Raw genomic sequence first — 9,893 nt, 5'->3', positions numbered from 1 at the left:
GTAGTGATGCTGTAACCGATCGAATTTTGTATATATATATAGTCCGTCGGGATGTGATGACAAAAAATTAATCTATAAATTGAGATCAACAGCACATCGAATGAGGGAGGAATTTAAGTTGATCCGGTTCTTAGTTAAGAAAGAATAGGTTTGCAAGGACTGTAGCCTTTATAAGGATGCAGACTTACTTCTCCTCTAAACCATTTTAAGTCAGCAATAAACAAGCGAATTTGATGGCGACAATTTGTAGACAACAATAGTTGCAGTTGCTCAATAACTTTGATCTCCAATTATTTGTTATCAACCAACTTTGAGGTCGACCTTCAAAGCATTGAAACCGATGTACGGTTAATATCAACCAAGTGGCTAAGTTAGAAGCAGACTTAGTCAATAATTTTGCCGTACTAAATGTCGGGAAATTTAATAGTTTAAAGTCAAAATTCCGTTGAAATTATTCTAATTAAATAGAAATAGATCAAGGAAGTAACTAATTTCACTTAAAAGCATCTTATATTTAAAGACATACTCTCGATTAGACGGACGATTTGTTAAGGATTTTATTAAGATTGTCAATAAGATGAAATTGTTCTGAAACTAATCTAAACCACACGTCCCAAGAACAAAATCATCTGTGTATCATAGCACCAAACGCACGGGTACGTGCGTGCCCATTATCTGAATTAAAAAATTAAAAATTTCTCGGTTAATAATCATTAAAAAAAGGAGAAGACAAAATATCCAATAAAATATTGAATTACTCATTTTCCAAGGATTACACGTGTTAGTCTACTTTGAAGAAAGCACACTGCTCGTATTTATAATTGAAATGTGAAACTTGACCACTATTTATGATTTATTACAACTGAGGGAGTACATTAAAAAAATGTAACCAAAACGTACCGCTTTTCACATATTTGCGTTAACCTTTTTTTTCCTTTGATTCTCTCTCTGTCTCATCTTTCTTAACTTCGGACACCATCAAAACTGCAATATATTGTGCTTGTCTAACACACAACTCAATGGCATTGATCGTTTTCCTTTGTAATTGTAACCAGCAAAAAGGACAGAACATACCGCTCTGATACATTCGCAGCGGGTGATTTTATGTTCCTTCTGTACATGTTAAGGACATGCATTTTGATGATGATACATATCGAATGTATCGATGAGTTGCTTTAGGCGAGAGTGTCTCACTACTAAGTAGAAAACAAAAATTGCGTGACTCGTTCACTTCAAGATGATAAAATCAACATAAACTTAAAACCTGCTGATGCGAGGACTGACTTCGGTTTCGTTCAGCGTCCAGATTTTACAGACAACATTTGACTCTACGGCATTTTTTTCACCTTGTTTCGGTCGGTTGTCCATTTATTTCTATTGGAATTGGTAATTTGTTTGTTTGAGATGTATACAACGATATAACACAACTTTCGATATGGAGTGGTACAAACGATTCTGGTTGAACGAGTAATAAGAAAATTGATAGGGTAAACTATTTTCAAATGTCCTTTTGCTATAATGTTTTTCTAAAATTTCTGGGCCATTTGTTTAGGTTACTGTTTGGTAATATAAAGAAGTTACAATAGTGTCATATGAGGAACTATGTGCAATATGTCCACATATTTAAGCTAAAATATTCTTGATTGCCTTTGGAAAATTGATATTACATCTTTGACCAAATCCGAAATTCAGTCAATCGGCTTTGTTTTAGCTTTTAAAGTTCGATGTGGTAAAACTACAAGTAAATTTTTTTTTTCGCAATTTAACCGGGAGGTACTGTGCATGGTTTTAGGATCGCGCCTTATGCTAGGTACCTAGAAAATTAAATTTTTCACAACAAAGCAACTCAAAATTCCATGCATTGGAACAAAATATCATTTCCTTAAAATTACCTTGTGATAAAATTGTCCCTCAATGCATTGGGAGTTTTACGCTCACGATATCTTCTTAATCGATATTTATATTCTTAAACTCTATACCCACCTCTTTCGCGAATTACCTTATCTTTAGCTAAAAACAGACTCGTATTAGGATTCGAAAGTTTTGCAACCATTTCCCATTTTCCCAATTGTACTTTGCAGCATCGAACTCCACAGAATGCTAATAGGGAACACATTTAATGCGACATCAACTTCTCTCAAAATGTAACGAATTGCATGATAACGGTTCATAATAAAATTTTATATGCTTTGACAGAAGTTGACGTCGTACTAAATATTGACTCAAGTCAAAATCTTTTGTATTTAAAAGGCTGATGCTATTCGCACGCGCGTGCGAATAGCCATTTCTTATTGTAATTGACTATTCGCACGCGCGTGCGAATAGCCATTCCACACTGTAGAAGACTATTCGAACGCGCGTGCGAATAGCCATTTCACATTGGATTTAACTATTGCGCGGCGCGAAAATCATATTCGTATTTTACATGGGCGCTCGATTTCGCGTGCGAATAGCCAATACTCGTAAGACTCATAGATCAACAAGTGACAATGTAAGATTGTCTTCATTTATTCTCAGACAAGTGTCTAAATAGGAATTTATGCAAAAAGTTGCGAAAAGAGGTTTCCCAACGTGTTACATACAAGGTTAGTTGCAACCAGCTGCGAAAAGTGAACTTTTGAAATGGAAAACATAGAACTGCCTTTCACATACATTTGACCCTATGTACGGATAATTACGTGATGGTTAGAGATGACTCCATGAGCAATTGGTTTTAGTGTCATGGGTTCAAGACTTGGTCAGAACAGAATTATTATTTACGATTGATGGCTCAAAAGGAGTGATAAAAAGTGAGTGATTAAAATTAAACTTGAGCAATAAAAAGATTCTTCAGTCACCATCCAAAACTATCTTGAGTTTCGCAGCGCTCGTCCAGATAATCATATTGATCATGCCAAGTCAGTGCACCATGGATTATATAGAACTTTGTCTGATTTTGATGAAAAAATTTCCGAAGAAATTTTTTTTGATGTTCAATATTGAAGTTTAAGACATTTCAATATCGTCAGCATTAAAATGTTCCAATAAAATTTCAAGTGTTCAAAAAAAAAATCTATTTGTTCCAATATCGAACACCATATTTTCCAATATATAATACAGATGGAGATGTTCCATTGTAAATACAAATGAACCAAAACGTTTTTCGCTTTATTCTACCAAAAAATGATTTGTTCCGAAGTGGAACAATGAATGTGTCAATCTGAAAAATATATACATCTGCGTTAAATTTCGTAGGAGGCTAAATTAGTGAGTATCATTAAACGCGTTTACATTTTCTCGCTTGAAAATTCCCTAAGATCGAACGAAACGCTTTGTCGTTACATTAAGTCGTTAAAAGGAAAAATTCCCTAGGATTTACGAATTTTTATTGTGACCCTTTCGATATTTTTACTTTGCATATTTCGAGTTAATTCTGATCTCAAAATATTTTTAAACGTATTTTGAATGAATCTCCGTAAAAAACATGTTAAATTGAAGTTTTCAGCCAATAAATAACACTATAACGACAAAATGGAATCGTTTTGAGTTGAGATACAATGTGGATGCGTGCGAATAGACAAATCCAATGTAAAATGGCTATTCGCACGCGCGTGCGAATAGTCAGGTTCAATGTACAATGGCTATTCGCACGCGCGTGCGAATAGTCTACTACAGTGTGGAATGGCTATTCGCACGCACGTGCGAATAGCCAAATCCAAAGTGTAATGGCTAATCGCACGCGCGTGCGAATAGCCACAGTGTATTTAAAATGAGTAATTTTCAACGAATCTTTTGTAAATTAACTGTGACGTGGATTCCTTCAGCTGGTCCACTCATACAACTTCTATGTGTTTGATAGTCATACGCTCGCGTGGTAGTGGTAAAATACAGTATAATGTGACGTAGTATGAGTAGACCAGCTGAAAAACAGATGAAGTAAATTCTGTCAATTGCGTCGATTGGGGCTATATGTAGTTTCGTTTTCGTAGGTTTTATAACAATTTATTATTTTATGGTCCTCAAGAGTCGCAAGTCTTCAGAAGTACAACTCTTTGACTTTTCATTTTGTACAGGTAATTGGAACTGCAGAACGACCCTTCTGCCGCCCGGCTCTTTTTACATACATTTTTCAACGTACCCTTTTCTGCCTCATTTTTCCAAACCCAATCCCATTTATTTTCACGTCATTTTTGCATTTCGCGTTTAAACGAAAGTGCATCTTCACTAAAAATAAAAAGTTTTCCTTTTCATCAAAAGTTGACTTGTTTTTGGAAATATTAGTTTTTCTGTTCGCGATGCCATTTATAGGTTTGTTCAACGCACTTCAAGGAAAAGAGATCACAGTCGACAGCTGCCATATAGAGTACTATTTTGTATGAATAAGTGCGGGTCCATAGCATAAAATTAGTGCAAATTATAGTAGAATGGTGTGCTTTGGACCAGTGATTAATATTGAAACGTAGATTTTAAAAACAATTACTAGCCCTTAAAAAACCCACCCTTAACCCCTCCACCCCTTTTCAAAGTTTTGGGTGCAGAGGCAACTTTAATGAATTATTGTGAACTGATTTCTTCATCTTCCTTAGTGATATATAGCTCAAATGAAAGAGGAAAGTTCAAGCTTTTCAGGATGCAGCTTTATGATGATGTTAACTATTTTCTGTTAATGCCGAGTGCCAGAGTTACAGGATTGGTCAAAGTTCACAAAGGGTGTCAAAATTGCATAATAATCACAGATGTGGTACCATAAACCAGTTCCAAAATTTAAAAACCATCTTTTTTCCTATGTTTTAGTTATTTGTAGCAGTTTTAACAAATAATCTGCTTTAAAAAAAAAATGTACCAAAATTTTTTTATTTAAAATGGCTCAAATTTAACACGAAAATAGCAGCTGGCCGCTACGTTTGGAAAAATCTAAGAGTGGTTTCTTTGGAAAAGTGGTGGCGAATTAAATACTAAACAATACTTCAAAAAGAAATTTTCATTTTTAGAACAAAATTTTGAAGATATTTAAATTTAACCTTCAAATTAAAAACTACCACTGAAGAAAAATTGGAAAATCTGTGGAAAATCGGAAAATTTTGGAAAATTTTAGGGTCCTGAAAAAAAGCTTGAACTTTCCTCTTTCATTTGAGCTATATATCACTAAGGTAGATGAAGAAATCAGTTCACAATAATTCATTAAAGTTGCCTCTGCACACAAAACTTTGAAAAGGGGTGGAGGGGTTAAGGGTGGGTTTTTTAAGGGCTAGTAATTGTTTTTAAAATCTACGTTTCAATATTAATCACTGGTCCAAAGCACACCATTCTACTATAATTTGCACTATTTTTATGTCTTTACAAAGGCATGGACCCGTACTAAATAGGTTTTTTACAGTATTGTCTTACACGTCAAGTTTCAGTACTCTATTTAGAATACCAATCGTGCTTGCAGTGCGTTGGTTTGTTCCAAGTAACTGTAAACACGAATTTTTATTGGGCGAACAAAGACGATTTCATCTATAGAGATCCGGTTTTCATATAAATTTTGATGAGGCTCTGTATGAAAGTTCAACGTAACTTGACAATTAGTATGACCTTCGACCAAACCTATTTGAAGCCCAAAATTTCATGCTTTAGTAGAAAGTTAGACCATCGAAAGTTAAAGTTTAAGGTATGATGTACACCGATGCACTTATACGACCCAGACCCACCCAAATTCAAATTCGACTATATGACTGCCATCTACCGGTAACTCATCCAAAACGACCTGTCAAGTGTCTGTCACGTCTGGATTGGTCGACGTAAAAAGTTGTCATATTTGTCTTGAAAATTTGTGTAAATGCTAAAAAATTATCTTCAATAACTGAACGTGTTCCGTCTGCTTAATCCCATTAAAATCTTAAATTAATTTAAGCAAAGATGAGCGTGTTCGACAGCATAAATAATATATTCTTCTACTTTGTTATGGTGAGCGTTGCATTTTAATCTATTTTTGTGAAGAAAAAGCCGCACATCGCATTTTTTTCCGCATTAACATTGGTGCATGTCCGGGAAAATTTTTGCCACGAACGAATATTTTTATTTGTTTTGTTCGACTGTAAAACGAGAACAATTAAACGACCTAGCAATTAAACTGCACCCATCGAATGGCCTGGAAATTATGTGCCAATTTTCTGTAATTAAATTCAGGACATATGCCTGAAATGATAACATGTTTCGTGTAAATGAAACCGTGTTATTCATCCCATGATTATAACTTTATAAATACTGTGTTGTTTGCAACAGCCCATCTCACATTATTTTTTTCTTGTTTACTGACGCAAATGAATCAAACGTTTTCTGGTTGAATTTCACTGGCACAAATTGACAAAAGAATTGATGAGCAAATTTACATATCGACATTAGATTTTTGGCTTCTTTTTTTGAACACAATATACGACTATTGTATTCACCATGCACTATATCATGACTGGTTTATTTAGTGTACAAACCTGAACTTCCCAAAACGAGAAAAATCCAAATCACCAACACAAAACTCATTTTTTTCGTTGCAGGTTGTTTATATGTTCTATAATCCAACAGACAGTGGAGCAGTACAGCTAAAAACAGATAATTTGGATATGACCTTAGGTAATTTTTGAAACTCATTTCCTTTGCATCTAAACGTAAAATGTTCGGAACAGTTTCAATTGTACGTCAAAATTGTACGCTTTAATGTTTGGTTCGTCTGCTGCACAAGCTCTGAAACACAATCCGTTAACGTTTGGAGGGGTGTGGCATAGTCTTACAGGGCGAGGGATGTTACTGTTCGTATCGATCGAACAGAATAGTTAATTGAAAGTCATTTCGTTGAAACAAATAACTGGAACTGAGCACTCGGTAGCATTATTACGGTAGTGGTGGATAAAAAGTGCACGACGACGGTAACAATTTGTTAATGGAAAGGATCGTCTTATTTGGATCTAGATAAACAACTCTCTCGTAACGATTTGGAAAGAAAAGCCTGTCAGTCAGTTTCCTATGATTTGAAAACACTTCGTTCGATGACAGCTCATTAAGACAAATAATTCGAGCCTCGGATGTCGGTCGAAATATGGCACTGACCGACATTGTGGCCGGGTTGTCATTTTCATTAGGATCGTCCTTTGTGTACGATTCTCGGGAAAATCCAACTTGCTAGTGTTGGTGGATTGATTCTTCAAGTTGCCAGTATAGTTATGGGTTACAAAAATGGGATCGAGGGTTCTAGATCATTTGAAAATCAGAGTAAGGTTAACCAAGTAAGGATTTATACTATCCAAAATTGAAAATGTTTGCTGGTTCGGTAAGTATCGTTCGGTACAGTAAATAATGACGGAGAACGTGGGTATGTTTGACGGGTTGATTTTCATTTGGGTTTTTTGCGGTATTGGACTTGTTGAAATCATAATCATTGAAAAGCAAAAAAACCGGAAGCCCTCTGAACGCCTAACCTCTGCATCCACCTTTTCATTGATCAACTTTATGTCATTTGAAATTTTGATACTTTGTGCACCAGACTCGCATTTTTGTTATCATTTGGCCTGTCATTATTTGTGCGATTAAATGTTAAATCCACTCATATGACCACACCATTCGTCATTGACGCACCTAAACCACCTGAACCATTTTCTTGTTGTTGTCGCTTTGTCCTCCGATTCACGATCTACTTCAAATTATGTGTTTATGACTTGAACGGGCGCCTCTAAAATTTCATTTTATTTTGCAGCTTCAAATGAATTAGTTTTTATAAACTTCTATGCCGAATGGTGTAGGTTTAGTAATTTATTGCAACCAATTTTCGATGAGGCCGCTGATAAGGTAATTGTTGTCAATTTATTGGCGCTGCTTATCCATTCCATTAACCGTAAACTTCCAACACCATCACCCAGGTTAAACAAGATTTCCCCGAAGCCGGCAAGGTGGTCATGGGCAAAGTTGATTGTGATCAAGAATCATCGGTCGCGTCCCGTTTTCACATCAGCAAGTACCCAACACTGAAAATCATTCGCAACGGTCAGCCGACCAAACGGGAATATCGTGGTGCGAGAACCGTCGAAGCATTTGCCGAATTCGTTAAGAAACAATTAGAAGATCCCATCAAAGAATTCCATTCGTTGAAAGACTTGGAACAGTTGGATTCGACTAAACGGATCATTGTCGGATACTTCGATCGACGGGATCAGCCGGAATACAATACATTCCGACGGGCCGCAATGAATTTGAAAGAAGAATGTCAATTCCATGCTGGTTTTGGTGACGCAGTGGCTCAAATGCATCCACCCGGTACAGCTATTGTCGTTTTTCGTCCGGATGTTGCTCTATCCGACGAGAATGATGAATTGTTCAAGGGCAGCTTGAGCAACATTGATGAGTTAAGTGTTTGGGCTCAACAAAAATGTGTACCGCTTGTGAGGTTCGTACATAATCTTACAGAATCACGTCATTCGTATGGTATGTCCACTAACCTAACCCCACATTACAGAGAAATTACATTCGAAAATGCAGAAGAACTCACCGAAGAAGGCTTACCATTCCTCATACTATTCCATTCACCCGACGATGTCCAATCGATCAAGGATTACAAAACAATCGTCGAAACTCAGCTGATAGGCGAGAAACGTGAGAGATCAACGCAATATAAATTCAGCGGACCGAGTTTCCTAACAATTTGGTTTTCTCTTTCTCTGTTAGAAAATATTAACTTCCTCACCGCTGATGGCAAAAAGTTCGCTCATCCGTTACATCATCTAGGAAAATCTTCGTCCGATTTACCGTTGATCGCTATCGACTCATTCCGGCACATGTATCTGTTCCCACGATTCAAGGACATGTACACACCCGGCAAATTGAAGAGTTTCTTGAATGATTTGTACAGCGGCAAACTTCATCGGTAAGTGAACCAAAAAAATTAAAAAAAAGTTTTTTAAATCAAGACGTCTGAAGCCACTGAAAAATCATTTTTCCAGTGAATTCCATTACGGTCCTGAATCGGATGACTCGGATGCGAGCAATGATGTCGTATCGAAAACTGCTCCACCGCCTGAATCAGCGTTCCAAAAATTGGCCCCATCCAACAAACGTTACACGCTTTTACGAGATGAATTGTAATTTTCATTTTGTTTTCTTTCCAATTCTTCTTCTTTGAATTTTTCATAATTTTTTTTTTCTTGAAAATTTTCTCTTTTTGGTTTTTCTCCTTAAAATTACATTGAATTTTCATACGAAGGCCGAGGCTAAAATATGTTTCTTGTTCGAGAATGAGCTTTCATTGGATTTCATTTAGAAGGAAAACAGGCTTTAAAGACTAGAACAATTATTTAAAGATTAAAAAAATGCAAAAAAAAATGTTCGATGTTGATATTCGAATGGGAAATAAATTTTTGCTTTCATTTTGCTATTCTGAGCGACATATTTTAGCCTCGGACATTCGATATTTGCAGCAAACAAAAAAATTTTATTAGAAAAACTACGAAGCTAAAACAAACGAATAGTTAAAAATTTCCCTTTTCTTTATTAATTTTTTAGCTAAACGAAAGTGAAGATGATGCATGATGAGTAAAGTGTACAAATGGAAAAATTGTATTTATTTTGGTGACCAAAAAAAGTATTCTTTGTGACCAAAACGAAAGTTGTTTTTTATTCGAACAAAAACAAAAACAAACAAAAACTGCTGTGCCCATTGCGAAACCTATTCATAAAACCCAAATTTCCATAATCAACCGAACATCAATTAATTTCTGTATGTTTATATATATAGCCTAGCCATACGGACAAGTGTAACGTGGCTACGTTTGACAATTGCTGTAGGTATTTTCATCTAATTTCATTCCAAACTGCTATATTAGCAGTCTAACATACCAGTTTCCGATGAATTGAATATTTTACAGACTTTTTTATTCAAAGAAAAACAA

At 35.7% G+C, this 9,893-nt stretch overlaps 1 protein-coding gene across 2 annotated transcripts; it reads left to right on the top strand.

Moving 5' to 3' along the window:
* Positions 1-5,744: 5,744 nt before the first annotated feature.
* LOC119067459 (endoplasmic reticulum resident protein 44) lies at positions 5,745-9,610 on the top strand. 2 transcript variants are annotated; one of them, XM_037170442.1, is made up of 8 exons: positions 5,756-5,928; positions 6,516-6,591; positions 7,709-7,800; positions 7,872-8,395; positions 8,465-8,601; positions 8,674-8,872; positions 8,949-9,086; positions 9,508-9,610. In XM_037170442.1, exons 1-8 carry the CDS (start codon positions 5,881-5,883, stop codon positions 9,509-9,511), a joined length of 1,218 nt encoding a protein of 405 aa, XP_037026337.1. In that variant the 5' UTR covers positions 5,756-5,880; the 3' UTR covers positions 9,512-9,610. The 2 variants fall into 2 exon arrangements, with proteins under 2 accessions (XP_037026336.1, XP_037026337.1); XM_037170441.1 differs by having other exon boundaries at positions 5,745-5,928; positions 8,949-9,605.
* The last annotated feature ends 283 nt before the right edge of the window (positions 9,611-9,893 follow it).

Source organism: Bradysia coprophila (assembly GCF_014529535.1).
Source record: "Bradysia coprophila strain Holo2 chromosome X unlocalized genomic scaffold, BU_Bcop_v1 contig_12, whole genome shotgun sequence".
NCBI lineage: Eukaryota > Metazoa > Arthropoda > Insecta > Diptera > Sciaridae > Bradysia > Bradysia coprophila.
This window is presented reverse-complemented; position numbering and strand designations above follow the sequence as displayed.